Source organism: Rhipicephalus sanguineus, chromosome 9, assembly GCF_013339695.2.
Source record: "Rhipicephalus sanguineus isolate Rsan-2018 chromosome 9, BIME_Rsan_1.4, whole genome shotgun sequence".
NCBI classification, from domain to species: Eukaryota; Metazoa; Arthropoda; class Arachnida; order Ixodida; family Ixodidae; genus Rhipicephalus; species Rhipicephalus sanguineus.
The window spans coordinates 91,943,874-91,970,615 of NC_051184.2; the positions used below are offsets into that span (position 1 = coordinate 91,943,874).

General features: G+C 48.5%; 1 protein-coding gene across 1 annotated transcript in view; it reads left to right on the forward strand.

Moving 5' to 3' along the window:
* The first annotated feature begins 374 nt into the window (after positions 1–374).
* Positions 375–26,742, forward strand: part of LOC119406017 (midnolin) — a 31,891-nt gene continuing 5,523 nt past the window's right edge. The window contains exons 1-4 of the mRNA XM_037672863.2: positions 375–711; positions 21,627–21,714; positions 23,551–23,607; positions 26,282–26,452. Coding sequence (XP_037528791.1) covers positions 533–711; positions 21,627–21,714; positions 23,551–23,607; positions 26,282–26,452 — 495 coding nt within the window. The 5' untranslated portion in view covers positions 375–532. The remainder of the gene's footprint in view (positions 712–21,626; positions 21,715–23,550; positions 23,608–26,281; positions 26,453–26,742) is intronic.

Consider the following 26,742-nt stretch of genomic DNA (forward strand, 5'->3'; position numbering starts at 1 on the left):
AACCTTCAGAACAGTTGAACAAAAAAAGGAGAAAAAGTTACGCTGTAGATGTTGCTTGCGTCATCTACTGCTGAAAAACAATTACTCATGAACTGCTACAACGGGTTCACATGACAATAATCAACTTTATGTATGGTTGATAGATGTCGCCACAATTAGCAAGTTACAGCTTGCGCACTCTGGGCAAACTTTTGGCTTGGCGGATTGCAGGCGTTGGGTTGGCGTGGTTCCATTTAAACGCCTCCGCACACGCTTACCGGACCACGCACGCCTCGTTTTGCGAAAGGCGAGTGTCGCCAGGGCGCGCAACGGTTCCGAGTCGCGCGCACCCACGCGGCCGATGAAGCAGCAGCAGCGCGCGGCGGAAGCAGAGCGCAGCAGATAAAAAATAATACCCGCGCGTGGGTAGCATCGACGCCGACGGTCGCGGCCAACGCAGGCGCGGCCCCCGAAGAAGCAGGTGCCCGACGCCGCCGCGCTGGACGTCGTTGCCGGCAGCAGCACTTCTTTCGAGAGCAGCACGACGGCCACCATGATGTCGACCGAGGGCGGCGAGGCGTCGTCTCGCATCACGATCAGCGTGCACACCACGACGGGAGGTCGCATGCAACTCCAGCTGCAACCCCAGTGCACCGTGGCCGCGCTCAAGAAGACGCTCTCGGCACGACTGCGGCTCGCCAAGGACCGGATGGTGCTGCTACACCGCAACAGGTCAGCTCGCTCTCTCTGATGATAACGCCTCGATCTCGGGTCGTTCCGTGCGGACTCATCCCTCGTTTATTGTTCGCCTCTACGCTAAAAGCGTCCCGCTTGTGAACTCGGGGGAGTTTTGTGTGTCGCTAAACTACCCGCACTGTAACTTGGCACTCCGACTGCCCTGCCCACTTCGACCGTGCTGTATTTTTCGACGAAGGGGCCACTCTATTGTTACGTGGCCTTCGCGATACGGAGTCGTCGGGCTGTTACAACAACGTATTGCTGCGACGCACGTATCCGCTCTGGTTGCAACAAAGAGCGCCGTCGCCCACGCTTGGGACGAATAGCTCGGTGCGCGGCGACACCGAACAGCACGGGAAGCCCACGCACGAGGGCTTCGCGTCCGCTGGTATGCGAGGGCTCTCGCCGGCGCTCGCTCGCGTTCCTTCGTTCGACGCTTGCGGCCGGGTTTGTTTGTGCTAGTTCGAGCTTATACTACCGCGAGCCGGATCGGTGGAGGGCCCTCGTTAAGTCCATCGACGCGTCCTGCATGTCGTCACCACGGCTTCTGTGCCCGAGTCCCGAAACGGATTTGAAGCGTGCGGGGTGGTATTGCAGAAATGGCCTTCTCGACCAATTCATGCCCAGCTTTGGTTTTGCGAGTAGGTCGTGCGTATATTTGCGTAGCGCACGCTCTTTGACGTTTTTCCAATGCATCGTTGCACACACGAAGGCCGAGTTGATGGTGTTTATTCTCAAGCCCTAACTCCTCGTCGCCAAGTTCCTAAAAAACACCCTTCGGTGGGAGACTTTTTTTTCACTCCGGGCTGCAACGCAGTGCTTTACCGAGAGTGGTAGTTTTAGTGAACTTCTCGAGGGGAAAGTCACATGGGTGCTTATCGAACTCGCATGACTCTGAAAAAATAACCGAGATATTACAAAGACACGTTTTGCTAATGCTTTAAAGTGTTAGTATGACTGAATTGTTCCAACTATCCCGTCACCATCTAAAGTTATACTTGTCGAAAAACACCGCACTATGCACAAAGCGCCAGCCGCTTTCTTTTCTTTTCTTTTATTGTTCGTCAAGCCACCGTCGGTGCACAAAACGCAAGCGGGCATATCGCCGGCGGGGGTTTCGCTGGCTTCGTCGTGCGAACAAAACGCCCACGACAGCCTCTCGACCGCGGAGGTTTTGCCTTCCCAGAAATCTCACGCGTCGCTGCTGCTCTCTGGGGTGGTGGGTGGCTCGCAGCCTCCCCTGGGAAGAACGTGTCCTCCTCACCGCTTACGCACGCACGTGCATGCGAGACCGACGGCCGAGCCGTTTGAGCGAAACGGCAGAAGAGGAGAGTCCTGCCGTGGCTGTTCGTGCGGGGGACACCCACGCTTTCAGAATAAAAAGACAAAACGCGCGGCCGAGCCAAAGTGCGGCGTCGTTTCCTCCCTGGGGCAACTCGGCCTTGCTTGCCGATGCACGAGTTTTCTTTTTATTTTTGCGTTCCCTTCCAGTTGCAATTTTTGCGCAACGCTCGATTGCTTTTAAAGTGAACGCGCTGGGGTCGTGCCTCTGTGTGACGTTTGAGGACGAGCAAAATGAAGTGTGCCGTGACTGCGGATTGCGTACTACAAGCGGTGGCAGTCTTGCAAAGACTTCGGTGTCGTTTGCTACAGCGTGTCTAGTAGCTACTGTTTCACGTGTGTGTGTGTGTGTTTAAACCCGGATCTTTCGAACGATGCGGTGTTTCTGGCGCCATTTCTTAGCCTCATCAATTTGCTGTTTCTTGTATCCGGTGAAACGTATTAACCGATATGGTCGCCGAAGGCGCTGCAAGGTCGGTCAACGAAGGTTGGGGCGTTTTTCATAGAAAGGACTTCAGCATCGATGTGGTATTCGAAAAAAATAAAGAAAAATGTATATTCCATGGCTGACGTAAACACTGATTGTCAAGGTTTAATCGATCATCAGGCACGCTTCCTGCCACGATACGCAGGGTTAAAGTACGAGGACTCGAAGAAAAAAATGGATTGCAGAGCTTGAACTGTGGCTTTTCCAGACACTGTTGTTCGCCTAAAGCTTTGCTGTGAAGTCGACATCATGGATTCCGTCCATATTCGGCATTATAGAGAATGAAAAACAAAACAAAAAAAAAACTTTCACCTGGAGGCGAACTAAATTTGTGTGTATGTGTGCATTCAGGAAGTTTAAAGTTCTCAGAAATTTTTCCACGGCAGCCTACTTCGCGGTTTCGGATAACTGCCAAATGTGCATGTTGGTATCGGTTCATAAAGCGAAACTTGAACGGAGATGAGAAAAGAACACATACGTTGTCGTGTGGAGTCGTTCATTCTTGCTGTGATTCTTTGATCCATACTGTTTTTGGGTAATAACGATGGTTTGTGATGACGTACATTCATGTCATGCGTATATAGGCATGTTCTTTCTCAAATCACAATTTTCAGTTGCTAGTAAGCACTCCGTTTTGCGTTCTTTCTTAGTTTCTGTTCAAGCTACGCTCTTAGAATATCGCCGGAACTTGTTACGCTGGCCATATGTGCGCGCTATTGAACTTTGCAAAGTTATTAGGTAGCGACCTGAACAGACACGTACTACAACAGCATACCGCGCATATGTGTTGCTTTTCAGCATGTTCTGGACGAAAGTGCCGTAATCTGTAGGTCTGACTCCATTTGATATTGTCACCGTTGGCAGACCTGTAATCATTTGAAAAAAAAAAAAAAACGAGTGAAATAATAATAATACGATTGATAGCCAATCGCGATGCTCGCAAGATGTGGGACTTCCCTAGCGCGCCTTCGATTGCCCCGCTGTGTTGCGTCCCATCATTTGTTTTGTGTGTGTCTTTGTGCTGCTGGCCGGATGCAGGGCGCTGATCGGAGACGTGGGTTGGCGGGTGGGTCACGAGGCCACGGCGTCCTTCGCGGGGCCCAGACCCCAGGGCTGACGCACGTGCCCGTCGCCTAGGCAGCGGCCGGGGACGGAGGCGCTGCGGTCACTGTCGTCTCGCCGACTGTGGGGGCGGGGAAGCCTGCCGCGTCCGTTTCGTCTTCTATGTTTTCACCGGCACGCTATCGGAGACGGCAAAATTTGTCTCGCGCTATTATAGCCCGCTCTCGAAACTGTCCCCCCCCCCCTCTCTCTCTGTCCCTGCCATCCCTTCTATCGCGACGCGGAAAGTTTAACAAACGCGTGGATTATCTTGTCTCTTAGACAAAACTATATGAGGCCAACACATAAAGATTGCTTGCCATCTGCTACCCGCCACGGTGGTCTTATCGCGCTCGACTGCTGATCCGAAGGTCGCGAGATCGAATCCCGGCCGCGTTTCGGTGGAGACGAATTGCTAGGGGCCCGTGTACTTGGATTTAGGTGCACGTTAAAGAACACCAGATGGACAAAATTTCCGAAGCCCTCCACTACGACGTCCCTCACAATCATATCGTGGTTTCGGGACGTAAAACCCGAACAATTATTATTATTATTGCTATCTGTTGGTCCATACTTAAAAAAAAGAAACCAGCCCCTCGGTGCATTCCCCTTCTTTCGTATCGTGTCTGTTGTCACTTATAGGTTACAGTCGCGTCCTATCTGAATCCCCGTCACGTGGTGTCGTCCTGCGACCGAGTGCTCGAGGTGGCGGGTTCGATTTCCGGCCGCGGCATCAGTGTCTAATGGAGGCAGACTTTAAAGAAAAAAAAAGCAAAACAAAGAAACGCGTGTGATGCTTAAGGAAAGCCTCAGCATTGTTGACTTTATGGGTGCTTGTTACCGAAACGGGGTGCTGGGGGGGGGGGGGGGTCTCCGCGCATTGGTGCCTCGTCCTTGCAGATGCGTTAGGGCCACAAGGTTGCCTCAGTGGGATGGGGTCGGGAAGAGTTAGCTGCGGTTAAGCTTTGCTCCTCCTAAACGAACAACCCTGCGCACGCCTATCTGCCCTAATCTAACCAATTTATACCGCATTGAATGTCCAGAATGCCTTTGATTATTACTTTATAACGCTCCGGTCATCTCGTCTGCGGAAATGCTGCAAAAAGAGGGCGTCTCGTGGCGATAGGAACTGTCGGGCAGGCACCGCCGAAGCGTAAACAAGGATAAAAAACAAACAAAAAAAAAAGAACAAAAACAAGTTTTGTTCCGCGCGGCAAGTCGGCAGTCGCTCGCTTATCGTGTGCGTGCCCCTCCCCCCCCCGCCCCCTCTCTTCCTTATCAGTGCGTCGCCCTTTCGGTAGCTGTGAGAGGTCAACGCCGATGTTCTCCGAACCGACCTCAGTCCTTGCTGGTGCCATGCGAGAAGCTCTTTCCTTTCTCCATGTTTGCATACAATATCCGCTGCTCGTTTTCCTGGTTTGCATGAAGTAAGCGCTTTCAGGGGTGTGCCAGAAATTATGTTCGCGGGGGCAGAGGGGGGGGGGGGGGGGCGAGGTCTCCGGGGGAGGGCTTGATGCGTTTGACATCATTTTATCAGATTTAAATCAGGTGACATCACGTTGTATTTATCTCACCAGTAATTACCACGAGCATGTATATATATAATATAATATAGCACTGGCGTAACCGGGGGGGGGGGGGGAGAGGTTAAAACACCCCGAAATTTGTCAATTGCGCATGTGTATATATAGAAACGCATGCACGCACATGCATAAAAGGTGGTTGATCCCCCCCCCCCCCTCCCGAAAAAAAAAAATGTTCTGGCTACACCCGGGCCCTGATACATAGCTTAGTCCATGAGATGTCGGTAAATAGGACGACATCAATATGTTCAAAGAGGTTCAGAATGAAATATTATTTTTCTGTGCACCGCGATTCTAGGAAGAAACGATATGAAGCTATAAAGAGCACAGCTGAGGGTGTAACTTTCCAGCTACATAACCTTTTCTGACACCACAACTGTGAGGGCAAAAGGGTACGAGGACAAAGGATAGTGCATACAATGTATTGACGAAACCGACTGTGTAATCACATGGCATTTCAATGATGCCTTTGTTACCCAGAAACTGGCAATATGTCAGTGGCTAGACATCGGTCATTTGGGCATGTATTCGGAATTTAGCGGCATTTGCAAATTACGCACGCAGCAGAAAAAGGAATGCATGTTCACTCGATTGTTAAGCCAGAAAAAAAAAAAAAAAACGCCGAAACGAATGACACGCGGTGACGTCACGTTGTCAGCACATGCGCGAAAGCATGCCCTGACGTCATTGGTTTTGACAACGCTTGCTCGGGCGCATAGTTTTATGGCTAATTAAAGGGAACATTTTTTTCTAGTGACATGCGTCGCACATTCTTGTTATCTGTGCCTGTCCGTCACCTGTTCCCGCCGTGACACTGACGTATACGTCAGTGTCACGTCATGCATGGATTCCTAAATATTTTATGGTATATATCAACGGCCGGAATTCCGTAGCACGTGCTGAGCGGCTGTGGCGTACCGCTGCTGGACAATAGGACGCGGGTTCGAATTTCGATGGCTTTAATGCATCACGTATCATCGCGATTGCGAGGCTGTGAGAAGACCGAAAGTCGACAGCATTGTGTGTGAGTCTTGTGTTGACGCATTGCTCCTGCTTTTCAAGTCGGCCTTTGCGTGGCCGCCTGGTGAACGGATTCTAAACAGATCCGCGGATGTGATGACTCGATGCATAGGCCGGTGCGATAACGATCCAGTTATCGCCGGATATATACATTTCTTTGTTCTTTTCTAGCGTGGATGCTTCTGTGCCTTCCGAGAGTAAAAATTACTACAGCGGACACTGTCGCTGTTCAACCACCTCGTCAATGTTGTTTGGTGCGTGGATCAAGAACAAAAACTGTGCGGGATCGTTAAGTCACGCAGCCATCATAACAAACTCCTTGAACCCATGTCCCCTTTGATTTTACTCCCTCTCATGTCTCTGCGTCTGAAGGGAGTTAAGGTCGGGGAAGCTCAAAGGACAGAGGGCACTGAAGATACCAATTCGCGCAAAACTCCCGTCAGTCATGGCGTTTTTCTGCGCCGAGCTTTCTTCAAAGTGTTTCTTCGCATTCAAGTCCTGTCTGCCAAGGTGCTTCCTTGCACTCAACTCCCTTCAAAGTGCTTCCTTGCTCCCAACTACCTTTGGTCAAGGTCTTTCTTCGCACTCTGCTCCCTTTAGTCCGGGTGTTTCTTATGCACTCAACTCCCTTTAGTCAGGGTGTTTCTTTGCCCTTAACTCCCTTCCTTTTATAGTGTTTCGCGCGCTCAACTGCCTTTAGCCAAGTTGTTTTCGCGCTCAACTCCTTTCTGTGAAAGTATACGAGCGAGTGCACATCGCTCCCATAGTTGACTCCAAATGTCATTGCAACACGTGGCTTCGAGTTCACCGGCATACGACGAATGTGTTCCGTTTCTACTGGCATATCTTGATTAATCGATGCGCATTTATTAAGTGTTCAGTTCCTCCCGATATGTTTTGATTCATCGATGCACACTTCTTTCTGGGGTGCTTTATTTGCCAATATCTCCTTATATACTTGGACAAGTTCGATCGCTTCTTGTGACGTCTATACAGATTTTCTCTCGGACACGCCCAAAGCACACTCCCTAGCCGTGTGCATTCCAAGTCTTTTTACTTATGAAGCATAATGCCAGCTGACTGTTGTGTTCTGTGTCTTTTGTAACAGCGTAGGGTCCCATATACAGTGTGTACTTATGCGACTTACAAAAATGTGCAAACGTAATGCACATGAGTTAAATATAGTAAAACTCTTCCGACTTCTTCAAAGCCGCACATCAGTAAAACTTGCTTCAATTTTGTTCACGTCGATTGCCTTACGGTATTTAAATGACATCTCTTCTCATCTGTTTCACTTCGTCGCCGTGCTCGGCGCGCACAATTCTGCACACAGCGCAAGATTTTCCCACATCAGGGAGCTGTGTTCGTGAATCAAAGCATGGGACCCAGCGATCAGCGCCCCGCTCGATCTCGGAGGCAATGCTTCAAGGTTTCCCGCGCACATTCTTTCAGTAGTCGCTACATATGGTCCCGGTGCAAGAAATGACAGATCTGGCGCCATCTTCTGTGACCCTTGCTCCGGGAGCACGGCTCAGTCCCCCCCGTGAGGGAGCTAGGTGCTTGAATAAAAAGCAGGGAACCAGAGATCTACGTGCCACCAAATCTCGGAGGCAATGCTTCAAGGTTTCCCGCACGCACTCGCTGAATGTATTTCTGGAGTGAAATGACCAAGTTTGATGCCATCTTCTGCAAGCGACCCTTGCGGGAGCACTAGCGGCAGTGCATGGTCACTCCCTTTTGTCCCGCGCGCCCCCTCCGCCGTTGCTTCTTCTTCCCTTTTATAGACCGCAGATAGCGACCGTATACGTGTGTGCGCGACCGACCGTCAAACGGTGTCGCGACCTCGGGGAGAAGGAAGGGCACCAGAATAGGGGAGGGGCGCGGAGGGATTGTACCGTGAAAGGTCGCGCAACAGAGCTCACAAGGCCGCATTCGGTAGTGTGCTTTATCATTTCTTTTTTCCATCTTTTCAGCGTTGCTATTTCGACGTTTTGTGCGAAGGCTGGCTGCGCGCACCGGACTCAAAGCGCGGATGGAAATGTATAGTAGTCGTTGCACTCTGGCCTTTTCGGAGGGAACAGCGCACGGCCGCGTATCGCTCGCTGGCGAAATGAAAATGATAAAAGAAATCGGGGACCATTGGCGGTGGCGGCGTCCTGCTTGTGTGTGAGAGCGCGCTTATTTGGTACGCTGACCTTTTCTGAGCCCGCTCGCTCATTGTTGTGCGCACGCGAGGGTGGGTAACTATTGCGAAGCGACGACCCTCTCCTGCGCTCCTCCTCCGCCAGTTGGCGCTGACGGCGGCGGCGTATCGTTGGTTGGGCTTCCGAAACCTTCGCACGCCCGCTGCCCTTATGTATATTTTTTGAAAGGCCGTGTTCTCGTTCGAGAGAGGTTAGCGTAGTTCGGTAGCCGTGCATGTGGAAATTTCTTTGGAGCAGCGATTGCGCAATGTAGGACAGGGTCTTTTTAAGCCTTCTATACTGGGCAGTGCAATCGTGAGGTCAAAAATGGACCAATCGAGTCCGCTCGATGCACCCCCATTCGGGTACGGCGGCAGTGCGACTTTAAACGAAAAACAAATAAAAAAAGGGATATATTTGACTCTCTCTTTTTGGCGTTAAGTGAATGTCCTAGACCTCTACTAAGCATTCGGACAAAAAAAAAAAAAAATGGCGGAGCGTTAGGACCCAGAGAGACAATGTAATTTTCTCTGACAGATTTTCCGCAGCCAATGTTGGTTCCGTTTCCGAGGTGGTGTCGTGACGTGATGACGCAGTAGGTCGTCACGTGACAGCTGTAGTACATTCGAGACACGCGAGCGAGTGCAGGGACGCCGGTGTGGTCGCAGAACACACACGCTATCACAAGCAAATGTTTGGAGATGAGTTGGTGCCGCAAAGAGGGTTTTCTTTCTTTCTTGAGTACATGTATGTTGAAATCCAGTGGCTCAGTCTAAGTGCTTGATGAACGTTGTTCGACTAATGCAATGCATTGAAGCAAATTGTGCGCTGTGGAGCTGTGCTCAGAGAATTTACTTTTTTAGAGCGAAAGCTGTTATGATGTGACTACAGCAGCCGATTTTGGTGGCGTAGTTGTCCACTGCCGCCGCCGCCGCCGCCGGTGTCTGTAACCGCTATCGCGCGAAATGAAGGAAAAAAAAATATCAAGGATCGTATGGGATTTGAACCAGGGCCCTTTGCGTGATAGCCAAGTATTCTACCACAGAGCCACGCCGGTGCCACGGTCTCCAAAGTATTGCTCGAGACTGTACGTACAGTCATGCGTATAAGTGCATACATGCCATATTTTCCAATTAGTGCTGCAGTACAACACGCACACACACAGTCTAGCAGAAGCCTCAAGGGCTTGAGATGAGGCTGTGCCTGTCGCATTTGCATTGCGTGATAAGGTAATATCACAGTGACGTTCGCTCACTCACTCACCGCGCGTGCTAGTTCCAAGCACACGTGTTCTCTGCGCACGCAACATGCAGTGAGCTCGCCGGCAAGAATTTACGGAATAGCCACTCTCAGCAAACGTGGATCTCCGTGGCGTGGCGGCAGTCTTCGTGTGTAATTGGGATGTGGATGACGGTTAAATAAGCTTCGTTCACGTGTGTTGCGACCGAGTGATGTCGCTTGATATTCGTTCGCAATTAGCGGCGCACGCACTGGGAGGCTCCGCGTTTACGGATATACAGTAGGCACTCGTTTATACGATTCTTGAAAAAGAACAAAAAAAAAAACCGCGGTGGAAAAATGTATTATTCGGGAAAGTGTATACGATCCGAACTCACTGAAACATCGTGCAGTTTCGCTTGATAACGACAACGTTGGCACCGGGAAATCGTGCGATTCGAAACGGGAACGTATCGACTGGGTTCTTATGTGGTTAATATATATATATATATATATAAAGAGAGGACGCTTCAACAGTATATAGCATACGTGGAAGGCGCTATATGTACCTTTCCCAATGAAAGCTCCCTGTCGCCATGATCCCCTCTGGGCTATGGTAAATATGCGTGACCCGCTAAAGATGCACTGCCGAGGCGGTGACGTCAGCGTGCGTCAGCCTTTGTTCTGCCGTGCGACAGTCCAAAAAGGAGGTGAAGACCGGCGAGAAAAGGCCAACGCGTGTTTGCGAATCAAAATTACTGTGTTATCTGGCGAGTGGATTTATCATCCCGCACCCCCCCCCCCCTAGCTTTACGTATTCATTACGTTTAGTACTTTAGTAAGTCAATTCAACGGCTTACAACCGACACTAAGTACACACGTGACCTTGGCATCAGATTTACTTTGTTACGCCACCATTCGAGTATAGGCGGCATCCCGGAACGAAATTGCGTAAGCCGGGTGCACGGGTCTGTTGACAGTCAATCATAATTTGCGACTGATAAGAGGAGGCGGGGATTGGGTGGGTGTTTCAGTGGCTGTTTGACGTCGTCGTGGTCGCGTCGCCGGACGCGCAAGGCCGCGACTGTTGCGTCACGCGCGCACCGGTGCGTTACGTCACGACGCCGACGTCTTGTTTACGGTGTCCTTTCTGGCGTGCCCAAGAAGGGGGCCGGCAGCCTCGGCTGCGAAACTAAGAACAGTGCGCGATTTGGTCGAAGGCCGTGCTCGCCCGCTGCGCATGCGCTTTGTGGCGCGTACAACTTTCGTGCGCGCATGTGGTTACTGTATTTTGGCTGCGTGGTGACGTCACCGAGGTTGCCATTTTGATTTACATTCGGTACAATGCAAAACCTTCACTTCGATCATCTCGATCTCTCCGTCTCCGAAAGCACAGTGAGAGGCAGCTAATCGTGCAGCGAAATGACGCACGTTGACGTCACGGGAACGCTCCGTGTGCGCATGTATACAGCAAATCTAGTGACGTAATCCGTAGCTTCACAGCACCGAAACAAAGGACACAACACAAGCGTTACCTTCCAGCAGCTGAATGTCTCTTTCTGAATAGGTACGCGCGCGCGTGCGTGCGTGTGCATGCGTCTGTGCGTGCGTGTGTGCACCGATCTCGCTCGGCCGCGGCTGTTTCATTTCGATGGAAGCGAAATGGTGGAGGCCCGTGTGCTTGGGTTTAGGTGCACGTTAAAGAACCCCAGGTGGTCGAAATTTCCGGAGCCCTCCACTGCGGCGTCCCTCATAATCATCGTGGTTTTTGCTCGCATTATCATTACAATCTCTTAAAGGGACACACTTTAATTTATGTATGAAAAAAAAACACAGACGCGGGAAGGCAGGCTACGTTAGACCCGGATATTCCGTTAACATATTAGTATTAAAGAAATACACAAACAAAAGTGACTAGAAAGCATAAAAGAATAAGAAAAACACATAATCAGGAGCACTATGTATTGGGTCCGTCAAAAGTTCCCAAGCCACTATCCCATGTATTCCTATGGCAGCGTGGCCTGGGAACTTTTGACGGGCCCTGTTCATGTACGATCTCTGGCGTAAACTGGGCGGGGTCTAATACATGTACGGGGTGGTCACATATAGATTACCGCGGACAGGGACAAAAAACGAACCAAAAGGGGGGGGGGGTATACCTTCGTTTTCGCTCCACGAACTTACATCACGGAGCACGAATTTCACCTCGATTTTTACCGTATCATTGTCAAACTATACTGTGACGCAGGAATGGTGACGTCTGCAGGCGTTTCATAGCTTCCCGATGAAAGCGACTGGCATTTCCTGCTTTCGAGTGGCGCGCTTCGCCCGGCCTTTCTATATAGTCTCCATATTGCGACCACTCTTGACATTTGGATTTGCCCGAGGCTGGATGAGGACTCACCGTCGTCGGTACACGTGAACGCCTTTCGTAAGCGCTTGGCCTGGCTGACAGTGTTTTCGTTTTAGGTCTTTCTTTTTGTGCGTGTCGTGCGTCAGTGCTTATGGAATGCCAGAAATTCCCTACGAAAAAAAAAAAAAGGTACTCATTCCACACTGACACGCACGCAGGTTCACACACGAGGTTTAGCACATTAACCTTTAAGAAAAAAAAAATCTTGCTTCTGGCATTTTCGGACATCTCAAGGACGTCCAAATTAATTGAGCGTGTTGGCATTCCAAGTTTTGACGCAGTCGCGTAACAGTTCTTGCGAGACGTCGCATCGATATAGCGTAATGTGTGCTGTTAACGGTTATTGCTACAGGAAACCGCGGGTGAACATATGGACGGACTTTTATACGCAAAACTTTACGCGCGCATACGCGATCGTCTCGTTCGCACAGACAGTGGCGGCCGAGTTTCCTTTAATTTGCTTTTATTCTTCTTTTTTTTTTTTGTTTTGAAAACCAGCGGTGACATGTGTCTAAACTTCTTGTGCTTTTTTTTTTAAGCATGCGAGTCTGCTTGCCTGTGAGTGGACAGTGTCTACTAACCTGACCACTCCTCGTGTAGGACTGAATCAAATCAGTCAATCAATTTATTAATGCAACACTAGTTTGTTTAAAGAATAAGTATAACACAGAAGACCTCCGGTTAGTAGATGTATACCATAAAAATGCCGCCAAATAGAGCGCGCCCTTTCATAATCGCTTTCGCTTGACAGTCGAGATTTTAGCCTGCATACTTTTTTTTTTGTGTGACTTCTTTGCATAACTGCTTATAGAACGCCAAATAGCTGTGGCGCTTACGAGACGGGATGGGACTTACATGAGTACTGACATTCACCGTGGGTTGTTTATCGGCGCAGCAGGTCCAACACCACCAAGAAGAATGTGGTGTTGGGCAAGCAAAAGACTCGACAGACACGTGCGCGTCTTCTCCTCCCCCCCCCCCCCCCCCACCCTTCCCGTTTTCCTCCTGTGCGCACGCGTGCGGTTACGCTACATAATATATGCAGACAAAGCGCGGCACCAATTCGGCGTGAACCTCGTTTAAGGCACGCAGTCATACAGGTGGTGGTATCAACATTGTTTGACTGGACTCTGCTAAAAGTCACTTGTCCGCCACCTCAGTGTGGCTCCACGCAGGAAACGACTCTTTCGGCCCAGGAAACGATGACCAACTGCTTCTCCCGTTCGGGAGTTCTGACGAGTTCATCCCATGTTAATTTTTAGGGAGCTGGGAGGAGCGATTTTGGAGAGGAAAACCCCCACGTTCCCACAAGATATGATGTCGGCTAGCTAGTTCACTTGGGCTACAATTTTGAGCTTGGATTTAATTCTCCGATCGTGATAATTGCCAGCCTATGAGGACTGGTGGAAGAGTGCGTTTGTATGCGGTGTAGGATTGCGGCATGCGCTCTCGTGAGGTCGTCATCTGGCGGAGGGTATAAGCCTCCGTTCGTTCTTGTAGTAATTCGTGACGTCGTGCCTCGCCAGTTTTCATTTTTCTTTTTTTCGAGACACTAGTAATCGAAAAGCAAACTTAGAAATTACCTACGAACACCTCCCCCTCTTCCCAAAGAAAGCGCAGAGGCGTAATCGATCAAATGGGAATTCTTGGTGCACACCGCCTCGCATGTCACGGACGTGAAGCACCGCGACTTTTTTTTTGTTCGCTTAAATGTCACGGTTTGACGGCAGTATGAACACCTTCATCCATGCACATTCGAGTAATGTAAACGTCTCAGGCACGTTTCACGTGATAGAGACTGTGTTTGTTGTTGTTGTTGTTTTCACGTAAACAGAGATCGAGATGGAATCCGCTGCTGCGGTGGGTTGTTGGCTCGACTCTTCACCGCTGATTTTTTTTTTCCATATTCTGCACTGCATCTATTTTTTTTTTTACTCTAAAGACACGACCTATCGTTAGCAAGCTATCGATGAGAGTGCAATCAAACAAGTTTTGTAACAGGTATGCACGAGACCTCGTTCATAGACTTTCAAGAAAAAGAAGAAAAAAACGGAAAAGGCGGGAATAAACGTAGTTTCCGGGAAAACGCACAATCAGAATTCTCTACAACATCACGCAGTTCCGCTCGATAACGAAATCGCGAACGTTGTAACCGGGGATCGTACGAAGCGGGAGCGTAGCAACGTTCCCACGATGTAGCGGTCTCCTTCGTGGAGTGGGGGCAGTTTCTGGGTTGTGTTTTATTTGCTCGTGACAGGGCCAGTTGGGGAGGGGGGGTCGAAGGTTTTGTGGGGGCAGCCACTCCTCCATGTGGCTTCCCCCTCACAGCATTCTTCGGTAGTACATATGAACTTTAGCCTGTCTGGTTGTATTTTGTATTCAGGAAGAGACAATTACTGTAGAAGTTGCAGTCAGCCGTTGCCACATTACGCAGCATTTCCGGCATCACGACGACAGATTCTTTACCGTTGTTTATTTGGAGTACATACGAACATTGGAGTACATATAAAGTCCATTGCTGAGTGCACGGGTGCCCTGATCTACCACAGCAACGGCGCGAATGTTTGAAGCAGCCTGCTTGCTCCCGGTTTTTGTATGCGGCACGTTTTTCTTTATCGCGCGACGTGAAGCTGCTGCTGCTGTTGTGTAGGCCAGGCAGCGTGTGGGCGGACGGCGGTGTTTCGTGTGCGGGGGGGGGGGGGGGGGGGGGCTGCTGGATGACGTCAATCCTCACCCCCGTGGCCGCCCACTCGTAGCCGGCATCGATTCCTTCCTCCCCGCCCCCTTCGTCTCTTTCTCTCGAGCGGGGCAAGGTCCCCGTCTCTCGGCCAAACTATCGGAGGGAGGGAGGGGGGCGGTGGCGGAGTCCCTACTTATCCCACGAGAGCTCGCGGTGCGGCGCGTCGAGGGCGGGCGGCCATATTGGTGTCGCGCGCGCTATTTTCCGCTTGACTTCGGGAAGGTATGCGGGGGTTTGAAGTTAGGAAAGACGCGTACTTCTGTGTGCGGCACAACGTCGGCGTGTGTGTGTGTGTGGGGGGGGGGGGTAATTGCAAGATATGAGATGGTGGAAACGAGAGGCCACCTTCTCGATGCACGCGGTCACACCACCGCACGGTTCCACGTCGTTAAACTGAACGATTCTAGAAAGAAGTCATTGGCATAGCCAAGAGAAAGGGGGGGGGGGGGGTTCGACCCCCCCCCCCCCCCCGATTTTTCAATTTTGCATGTGTATATACCTACACACATACAAACGCGCGCACGAACAGTGGCGTAGCCAGAAACTTTTTCGGGGGGGGGGGGGGGTCAACCATACTTTGTTGGGCGTGCGTGTATGAGGGGAAGGCACTGTGGATAGAGCCCAGTGCCTCCCCGCATTTGAAGCGGGCGCTCTTCATACGACCACCGCTGCGGTGTCTTCGGCCGGAGTTTGAGCTTCGACTTGTAGGAGACGGGATAGATAGATAGATAGATAGATAGATAGATAGATAGATAGATAGATAGATAGATAGATAGATAGATAGATAGATAGATAGATAGATAGGGACTGTATATGCTACCTTTAGGTAGCAGAGTTGCGCATCTGTTTTCCAACGCCGCTAGCAACCATGCATTGCGGAGAAGCTGACGCTCGGGCCAATTTTTGTATTTCTCGACGCCGCCGCTGCAGCTCACTCAATTAACACTAGTCATCGACAGCCAATGTTTATCGCCGGCCTTCGACACGCCAGACATGTTTATCGGCGACGCGGTAGGCATGTCGCCTGTAAAAATGGAGTGCGACTGCACCGCATAGCTGTGGTTGCTAGTTGGACCTATGCGCTACTCTGCTACCTAAAGGTAGCATATACAGTGACTCTAGATAGATAGATAGCCGGAATGCGGTAAAGAAAAGCAGATCAAAAATAGATGTCTAATTTCGCCACTGGGTTGTAACTACTTAACTTACTTTTTCTTTCTGTTGTAATAAGTGCGTGTGAGCCTCTGCAGCTTTATTTATGCACGCTTGCATGACAATGTGGGACCTCTTTCTCTCTTTGAGGATTACGCACTTCACCTTTTGCAGGCAAGAAAAACACAGGGGGAGTGTATGACGTCAGGAAACTTGCCAATAGCCAAACTAACCTCCTCTTGACATTTCTTCCCTTTGGGGAAGTTTACTCCCAGGAAGTAAGCCCTCCTAGCACCCTTTCAACGAAGGCTCCCTGGTTTCGGCCATAATCCTCTCTGAGCTGTTGTAAATATGCGTGAGCCCCCCCCCCCCAAAAAAAATATATTCACTGCCAAGGCAGCGACGTCCACGTGCGTCAGCCTTGGTAGCTCCCGTGCCACAGTCCTGACAGTAGGTGCTCCCTCTCCCCGTTGAAAAGGTTTATGGTTGGCGTGCCTTTCGATGCATAGCGTTTGGTTTGTGGTAGTTCTGTGACGTCCGCGCCGCCTGCGCTTTTATTCGCTAGATCTGTTCTTCGCGGCGCTGAGCCTTTAAAAATGACCGCTCTTCTGTCACGAGGCTTTCCGTTATACTGACTGTCTTTCTTTTTTTTTCCTTAAACGTTGACAACGATGCCAGTTAGGTACAGTGTTGACGAAGCCATGACGATTGGCATGTTGAAGTGATTTTGTTGCTACGAGATGCAGGGATGTTGCCAAAGTTTACTTGAGGGTGGGTTCATATCTGTCCACCGGCGTGCATTTAGTTGCAACAGTTTTCTCGCTTTGCCGAGAAATTTTCTGCAGAGTTGTCAGTCGCACTGATAGCGACGTCGTACATCTTCCTATGCATAAATTCTGGTTGAATAATCATAATAAAATGCCTAGCTTGAATAATAGAGCCGTGTTACTAACCATGACGACTGCAAATGTATGCGCGCCGAATAGTTTTCAAAACATATCTTTTTGTCACGTGCCGTCTGTCGTGTCTACTGATTGACTCCGGTCATTGACTCTCGAAGGCGGGTGAACGCACCTTACACATAAAACGACCGCGTGCCGTTTTTTTGTGTGCGTGTATATGTATACATGCAAAAATGAAAAACTTCGAGGGGTCCCCCCCATGGCTCCGCCAATGTCGTAATCGTATTGTGGTTTTTGCATCGTATAAAACCCTAGACTTATAATCTTTCTTTTTTTTCCCCTGAAATAACTAATGTTCGTCTTTTTGATAGTGCAAATTTCTTGAACACTTTCGTCGCGCAACACAATGACTGAAAACTTGCCGTAACCTCATCATAGACTGCTCACAGTAATTATTACTGCAAGAATGACATTCATTTATTCCATTGAGGATCATGCAAACCCATTCGTTTATGGCGCTGTTTGGTCCCAAAAATTGCCCTTAGCACGTCTCCTGTAAGCCAGCCGGAAGGATCCTCCTTACGGTGCTCGTGCTGACCCTAAGGTTGCGGGGTCGAATCCCGGCCGCATTTTGGTGGAGGCGAAATTGCTTGAGGCCCGTGTGCTTAGATTTAGGTGCACGCGTTAAAAAACCCCAGGTGGTCGAAATTTCCGGAGCCCTCCACTATACTTCGTCTCTCATAATCACATAGTGGTTTTGGGAAGTAAAACCATAACAATTATATTTGAACGCGAAGGCCTCCCGCACGCTTGGCAGTGCCTTAAGTTATACAATCGGGGACCAGACTTCCTGCAAGACACGAAGAGCTGCACTGGGAGAGCCGGACATTAAATTATTTTGACGCTCTCCGTCGATTTCAGATGTTCACTCCCCTGCACTTTAGCGTTCTGAACATCAGGCGTTGTCCATCAAAAGTTGTATCCGACTATAGCTACCTCGGAAAATGGACGTAGATCGGGCACACTTTGCTGTACATTTGCGTGCGTGCGCGGGTCAATGGCGTAGCGTGCCCCCCCCCCCCCCCTTTTTTTGCCTTAGAGCCCGAAATAGAACTGCAAACTGGGCTAGATGGTGAGGACTCATTGTGGGCGAAGCGCAAAAAACGTAGACCAAAAAGCCCAAAATGACACTTGACCATGTACATTTGCCTGCCCGGCCCCCACTTCAAGTAAAGGAGGTGCCCCCTCCCCCTAAAAAATTTCTGCCTACGCCCCTGGCGCGGGTGGCAGGCCAGTTTGATTATTTTAATTGTAGCCGCTGCGGCTTGATTCCTGAGCCCCCGCACTTCTCCCTGAATGACGTCAGGCGCCGCACGTGCTCGTCACTGCTTCTTGAACTTGGCGGCACTGCGGCAACCTGACCTTAGCACGCGCCGCAGAGTTCGGCGACAAGTCCTCCTCCTTTCCATCCCACTCTCTCTCTCTCTTTTTCTTTACTGTGGTAGTTGCGTGCAGTGCCAACGAGCGGCAGAAAAAAAGAAAGCGCTAGGGATAAGAAGTGGGTGGCCCATCCACGCGACAAGCTGGGGGAAGAAAAAGCGCGCGCGCGCTTTTCTGCGCCTGCATCGCGCGAGCAGCCCTGACCCGTCTGCCCTCTTCGGCCGCGGCGCGCCGCTGCGACCATTGACGTCATCGTTGACGTCACGCCGGGGCGGATCGATGGCCAAGGTTCGTGCCCGGGTTCCCCAGCTAGTTCACTCTCCGGCGATCGCGTTTCCCTCTCTCCCTGTTGGCGTTCTCGTGCATTGCATTTCTAGGTGTTACCCCCTCCCTCTTTACTTCTGCACTTCACCTGAGCGCCCAAGATGTGGCTGTTTGTAAACTTTTTTCTTTCACGTCTATCGGGATGTGTCAGAGGGCGCTCGCGCTCTACTTGACGTCTGTGTGGAGTGAGTGGGTGGGTGAGAGGAGAGTCTGTCTAACCTCGGCTCGCTTCTGACTCGATCTGCAGGAACGGCTTGATGATCAAGGGAGGGTTGGGGGTTGGCGGAAATAAGTGCATCCTGGCTAAGGCAAACACTCGGTGTAGCACGGACGCCTGTCGCCCCCCCCCCTTCCACGACAGGACGCGGGCCATCGGCGGGCTTCTGCAAAGGGCGCGTATGGGAGGACGAGTGCAAGGACCTCTACTCTTCGAGTTAATGCTGGGCTCTGTAGTTATAGTGCCAACGTTTTTTCGCTCGTGTTCCAAGGTTGCCATTTCTATGCCTGCATATTATTTCTGTTGTCGTTGAAGCTCTGGTCTGGTAATAAATAAAACTGCATCTTGTAAAAACAACAAAAATTGAAAGAGCATATGCTTTCGCATGTTAAAAAAGTACAGCAATTTTTTTAGCACCCAAAAGAATGCAGGGCATAAGGACCAATGTTGTGTCCGTGTCGCTCCTAACTTAAATGTTCTTTCGTGCAGCAAACTGTTTGCTCTGTGAATACAAAAAAGAAACAGACGCATCAATTTTCTCCTTTCGTATTGTGTTATTACTGGATGGTGCAATACGGTATTGTGTTGTTTAGAGGGACATCCAGGTATAAAGGCAATTTTGCCACCATGGGCTCTGCTAGCAATGGCACCGGTGCAGTGGCAATGTACAACGGCCAGCAGGTTGGCACATTGTAGCCACTGCACATTGCCGATGTACACACAAGTCCACTGTTAAAGGGACACTACAGGCAGATGTTAAAGGGTCTGTCTACCACTCAGAAAAAAATGCTTGTTTGTGGTGAAAATGAGAAGAATGTTTGTTACATCGGCGGTAACGAGCATGCTTTTGTCCAATAAAAAATGAATTATATTTTTAATTTGGCTCTGAAGGTCGTAAAAGTATGACCGCTAGCGTAACCAAACAGCGATGTGGTTCAATCTAGTGGCAGGAGCAAAAAACTCTCGCAGGTAGACTTATTTTGTTGAAAAGAAATATGTATAACTTAAAATTGTATTTTATGTACTTTTTGCAGCTTTCCTTTGCGTCAGAGTAATTTTTGCTGTTTTTTTCTTGCGCGTTCAAAGAAGCACTCGGTGGCGCTGCCGGAAACGCATTCACCTGCCTGCCTACAGCGGAGAAATGCGAGCCACGCGAGCACGGAGTCCGGCGGCGCTCATAAGAAAATTAAAAAAAAGACGTCTTGGACGAAGAGCAGTGCAGCTGACTTAAGGGAATTTTCGAACCATGGCCGTGAGTCTTCATTCGGAAAGTGCCTACCAGTATTCACTGAGGTTCTACATTGAAGCTTTGGTCTTCAGGTTCTGCTTCATGAAGGCGTCCGTGTTGGCTGTCATATGTCACATATGCAACACAGAACGCCTAAACATAACTGAAAAACAGCAAGGACCTTCTGTACCTTTGTGAAGCACGTCTCATGTTCTTTTGGGCGTTTGGAATGAGTGGAACCACTACAGTTCGCTTCACAACGTGGGCGTACCAGTGTTGCTGGAACAGACCAAGTTTTCTGCTTGACTGCGCTGGTTTTTCAGGCTGACTAAACAAAGCTAGAGAGACTGTGGTAATAATACTTAATTTGACAGTTTGCGTTCTTTAAGTGACCACTACGGTATTTGTTTTATTATTAAGCAAAACCTAATGAAGCCTGCAGAAACTGCACGTGGTTCCGGTTTTCGGCTTTCACTGGCACAACAATCGTCATCGCTTCCACCAACCAGTGTTGTGGGCGTCCCCCTACCAAGGGAAGAACACCAAACGCAGATAAAAAAAATCTGTTTTAAAAATTTCCACTCACTTTCTAGAGAAACCACTGCCAGGTTGGACACTTCAGGTGGTATGCTTTCTATTGCAATACAAAACAGAAAAGCGATGAAGGACAGTAGACAGTACCTTTAAGCCGACATTAATTGCTGAAATAACGTTCCAGAAACCTCTTGTGTTTGTTTCATGCAAAGGAAATGCTTATTTTGAATGAAAATCACGTTTTAGTGGTCTGCACAGCGTTAGCGTGCTTCAAATCGTGCGCCTGGAAAGGCCTCCTGACATAGCATTTGCCTTGCCCGCCTTTACTGCCCGGCAGCCAACGCTGTGGTTTCTGCTCTGAAGGGCACATTACACATCACATGGATGCAGCATTTTGTCGAACTTTCCAAAGTTAGAGTGACTTTCATGAGGGTGCAAGGGCACATGCAGCAGTGGGCGATAACGAAACTACCGCTAAGATGCAACCGCGCAAGCGGAGCGCAGCCCGGCGAAAACTGAACTTTTGCACAACCCGTGCCATTCTTCATTGTAACGTCAAGTTCTTTTTTCCATGAATCAAACAGAAACGCACAAGCAGCATTTTATTACGCCTTGCAATGCTTGGAACGTTCTTTTTTATCATACGTAGCTTCAATACTTGTGATAATTTCTACTTGGGACTCTCGACGTCACCAGGCTCGTCATCTAAAGTAATCATGGAATTCATTCCCGTGAAACTTTACAGTGGTACTGCAGTCGAGACTGCTATGTGAATTTGGATGACTGCTCGAAAGTGTAGTGCACAACTGTTTTCGCATCTTGCTTTTCTACTACTTAAAACAAGCAGATGACTGATTCTTTTTCTCATAACTGTTGCTCTCCTGATTATTTCCAAACTATTCTCTCCAACCATGCAAGAATTGCTTTTTGAACTCCGCAAACTATGGTATTTTTCATTAACTGTCGGTGCTTCACTGTGATGAACTTTGGCTGACTGTTTTGTTTTTTGTCTTGTCTACTACGCAGGCAACTAAAAGAGGGCACCCTAGACTCCAACAACGTGCGCGACGGAGAACGGCTTACGCTGCTGCCTAGCGTGGAAACTGGTCTGCAGGTGAGTTACTTACAGCGAGGCATGCACATGTTGTACGGTGCATTACATGTTCAATGGCACATTTTTGTACTATTCTTTCTTACAATTTTTTTGAAGTGTAAATCTCTCATGCAGTCACTCTCTCTAAAACATTTTTGTGTTATGTCTTCTATAATGCATTTGATTCTACATGCAAGGCAAGAACTTTAGTCTCAAATATACATTACCACCGGTTATTCGCTCTTTAATGTGCAATGATATACAAATAGTGTACGAATTTCACTATCAAGTTCAAAGACCATTGGCTATGGCCATCACTATCATATCATATCATTGTGGTCTAACTGTTGCCTTGTCTTTCTAGAACCTAAAGCACCCTGTAAAGGTTTATCGATAAAGACCCATTCTTAACTCGCACTATTGGCAGCATTTAATTTTCCACAATCGCTACAACTTGATATTTTAGGACAACTGAAAGAGGTCGAATTGATTAGGACATATGGCACGAGGAGGCAGAAATGCAAATCCAATGGACATGCAAAGGAAGGAAGTTGGCATATGTAGTATTGTCCTTCTCTCGTTCTTACGTTTGTGTGTGCATGCTTTGTCAGCCAATGTGTGTAGCAGCTATACTTAGGGAATTGACCGTGGCCGTATGCCTTCCTCCTCAGCAAGAGGTTGACCTTGCTCATTGTTAGTCGATGCTGCTAGCCATTGCTGAACAGTGGCTGAACAAGTGTGGGGCGCCTCAAAACTGCTGCCAGTTCTAGGCATCTGTACAAATCGGCACGGCACTACTGCTTGCGTCTTAGAGTAAAAAAACTTTCATTTATTTTTCGGTTGGCTAATTTGCAGGCTCAACCTGAAATTAGTCTCTATTTTTCCAGTAGAACTCGCTCCCAAGACCGTGAGGAAAAGGAAATTGTTAATGGCAGGGGTACTTGGTATCAGCAAGATTTAGTTACTGTGTATGTAGTGTCCATAAGAATGCTGCGTTTCGCATAGTGCGCATGAGGAAAATGTTCTGTGCCCGCACTTTGCATAAAATGTAGCATTGTTATACATGCAATTCTATTACGTATGCTACATACGCAGCACTGAAACTCACTATTAATTGTAACTAAATAGAGCTGAGAATGTTACTAATGCTGGGCTTTGGTCAATGTTCCAAAATCAACTCTGAAACAACTAGCCTATCAGTCTGTCCAAAGTTCCAAAATCAATACACGGTATGGTGACCTGGAATAAACCATTGCAAATAGTATAGTTACATGCTGGAGCCTGTTACAGTTAACACACAGGCAAAATGACCTGGCAAAAGCAGCACGAGGGCAGAGGTGCTAAACATTTTGCTGGTTCACTTTGTCCACTCGTGGACCGTTTCCTATGGCAATTAAAGCGAAAGCTGTCAAGGCAAAGAGCACACGTGACGCAGTCGCAAATCTGGTAATACAGTTTAACATTAAGCTGTTCAAACTACAGCTTCATCCAAATTCGGTTGAACGGGGAACATGAGCCGTAAACATCTGGCTGAAATACAGTGGTCGCATTGCGATGGCCCGTGTGCTGTGTGATGTCGGTGCACGTTCAAAAACACCAGATGGTCGAAATTTCCGGAGCACTCCATTATGCCCGGAGCAGTGCATTATGGTGTGCCCCAAATATTATTATTATTATTATTATTATTATTATTATTATTATTATTATTATTATTATTATTATTATCCATAGTCTTTTCTTTGTCACCGTGGAGGGTTGTCTGCAAGTAAATATCTTTTCAGTGTTCTTTAGTAATGGTTTAACATTGTTTTCTATATACCCATATTCTGACACTAATTATTGCCCTCATTCCAACAGGCCATCAAGCCTGAACAGAGCGTCATGCAAGCTCTGGAATCATTGACTGATGCACAGGTGAGTTGCGTTCAGTTGTCTAAATAGTGTTTTTTTCGTTGCTTGATAACAAAAATCTTCAGAGTGTTGCATCGCATGACTTTTTATTACAAACTGGTGTCGGTGACGCAGTACACTCTTGTTCATGACACTTTTAGCTTTCTGAATTGTTAGCAAGATTTTCAGAAATTGTTTTTGGGCACTAAGTCGCCCTGTTAAAATTCTCTGCTCCCCTTTAACGCAAAGCATATGAGTAATAAACTGAGGTTTTCAGAAGTTTCCGAATCAGCATAGGAAGAATGACAAAACATTTTCCAAACTCTCATTTAGTTAAAAATTGCTTGTGTGTGCACATCATGGGCACTTCTTTGGTCCTTCATCTTTTTTTTTGAGCGCTGCACAGTCCTAAGTATGAATCCATACCAACTGGCTCAGTTTTCCATTCTAAGGCGAAATACATACTCAAACATTGATTTTTAAAGAAGTGTGCAAGTTTGTGGGAACTGCATCAGGATAGAAAATTGAGGAAGTGGGTAGGTATTCATCTTTTGGTGACTGTCACAAAGCATGTGACTGAAAAAGCCAGACACCATATGTTGTAAAAGCGGACAGACAACAGTTAGGGAAATAAACAAAAATTTATTCAAAGGTGGTATACACGATCTCCACTTGCTACTTTTTGATGACATATTGTCAAGCTGACTATCAAGTGGATGCTGTGAGCGAAAAGTGGCAGTACATAACTTTTTGATTTGCCACAGCCACATCGCAATGTATATGTACGAGGGGCGTCCAATAAAGATTTCCCCTGACCCACTTCCTGGGGACGGAGAGCAACGAAACTTTGCAGATTTATTAGTCCTTCTCTACATAGGTGACACCCCGGAACACACACTTCTCCCATCTTTTTATGCAACTGTAAACACCTCGCTTGTAGAAGTCGACAGGTTGCTGCAAAAACCATGTTGTAACTTCAGAAATCAGAGTCTCATCATCTGGAAATTGCTTGCCCTTCAAATATGACTTCAATGTTGGAAAGAGGTGGAAATCGGAGGGTGCGAGGTCCGGTGAATAAGGGGAATGCGGTAGAATTTCAAAGCCGCAGGAGCGTGCTTTCGTCTGGGCAACATGTGAGTTGTGAACTGGGGCATTGTCTTGCAGAAGGCGGACGCCTTTGGTGAGCATGCCGCGTCTCTTGTTTTTGATGGTCTCTCGCAATTTCCGCAGCAGTGAAGCATAGTATGCCTCAGTAATCGTGGCACCCTTTGCTAGGAAATCTATCAAGACTATTCCGTGTTGGTCCCAAAAGACTGTGAGCATGACCTTGCCCGCCGAGGGCTGGGTGCGTGCCTTCTTTGGAGGCGGCGAGTCCAAGTGCTTCCATTGCATCGACTGGACTTTAGTCTCCGTATCATAGTGATGGACCCAGCATTCATCCTGTATAATCAGTCTGTTGAAAAAGTCCTGCTGGTTTCCATGGCACATGGTCAAAAGAGCCTGGGAGCATTCGACTCGTTCCTGCTTTTGGAAAGGTGTGAGCAGCCGGCGAACCCAGCGATCGGGTACCTTACGCATATGAAAATGGTCCTGAATGATTTTTTCCATGGACCCCACACTAATCTTGACATGTTGGGTTAGGTGTCGAATGCTACGCAGTGATTTTCCAAAATGGCGGCCTCCACTTGCTGGATGGTGTGCTCATCCACAGCGGAGTGAGGTCGCCCTGCAATCGGAGCGGCTTCCACCGAAATCAGACCCTACTTGAATTGACGATGCCAGTTCTTCACTACATTTTATGATGGGGAATCCTCCCCATAAACCTCTTTTATCTCATCGAATGTCTCCCTTGGAGAGCAGCCTTTCAAGTACGGGAACTTGATGGCTGCTCTGTCTTCCACTGCATCCATTATCCCACCTCACACCACTTCAGCACGTCTAAAAGAAAGACCGTTGCTAGTTTAGAGTTGCACATTAACACGTGACATACAGTGACTTATGTCATTACACATGCGCAGTTTCAGCATCCTGCAACAAATAGAAGTCAGTCAGGGGAAATCTTTATTGAACGCCCCTCGTAGCAAGTAGGCTAACGAAGATATGAAGGAGACACCAGCATTTTGGATCACGTAAAAAGGACTTGCATTTGGGCTGCACACTGGCCTTCTTGCCAGTCCTGCTGCTTCATAACACGATATGTAATGTGAGTGAAACACATGACGGACTTCCATCATATCTTCCCTTGTACATTTTCGTCTGTATATCATCACCGGCTGCATGGTTTTATCGGCATCGTAGCTCAAGCTCATTGAGAATAATGCGGTCAATATGTATATGCCATTGTGTCCTTGTTACAGGCACTAGTACTACAGTAGACTCTCAGTAAGCAGAAATCTTTTAAACGAAATTGCTGCTTCAATGGAACAGTTGCCTGTAGTGCGATTGATTTCTTACTTGAATTCTACACCCCTGGTCACCTCGCAGTCTACAGAACTCCTGTTAAACGGAACATACTTTCCTGGTTCCTTCAGGTTCCATTTAGTAAGGGTCTAGTACGGTAGAGTTTATTTGAAAATATGAGTGACAGTATGAATAGCTTGATCGATGGTGAATGAAAAAACCCTGCTGGAAAACTTTAATCGAGCTCGAAATCAGGCATACGTTTGTTGCTTATGCTTTCCTCGTTTGCCCTGTGCAGGTGGAGAACTTCCTGTGTGGCCGTGCCCCGTTGCATCTGACGATGCGGTTGGGTGACCACGTCATGTTTGTCCAGCTGCAACTGTGCCCGCCGGTTGAGACGCCGCCTGCCACGCCCACTTCGCCCAACTGCCCCGCCCCCCCTGCTGCCGCAGCACCCCCTCCGGAAGCGGTGCGTGCTTCTGCATTTTTGTTTTAGAAAGGCAGTGTGGCCAGTCAACTGCAAAGGCAAAGGCGCATTGATGTGCTTGCGTTACTGCTTCAGCATTGTGGTCACTCCTTGCTCGGCAAACTGTGGGATTTGAGAGAACATTTTCGTCCCATTCTTATGTGTATACACGTATTACATCTTGTTCCCTACAAGGCACAACTGTACAGTGCACAGATGTGGCTGCATTTTTTTTCTTTTCAATAAGTGCAGAACTAGTAAAGGTACCAATTATGTGCCATAAAGTAACTAGT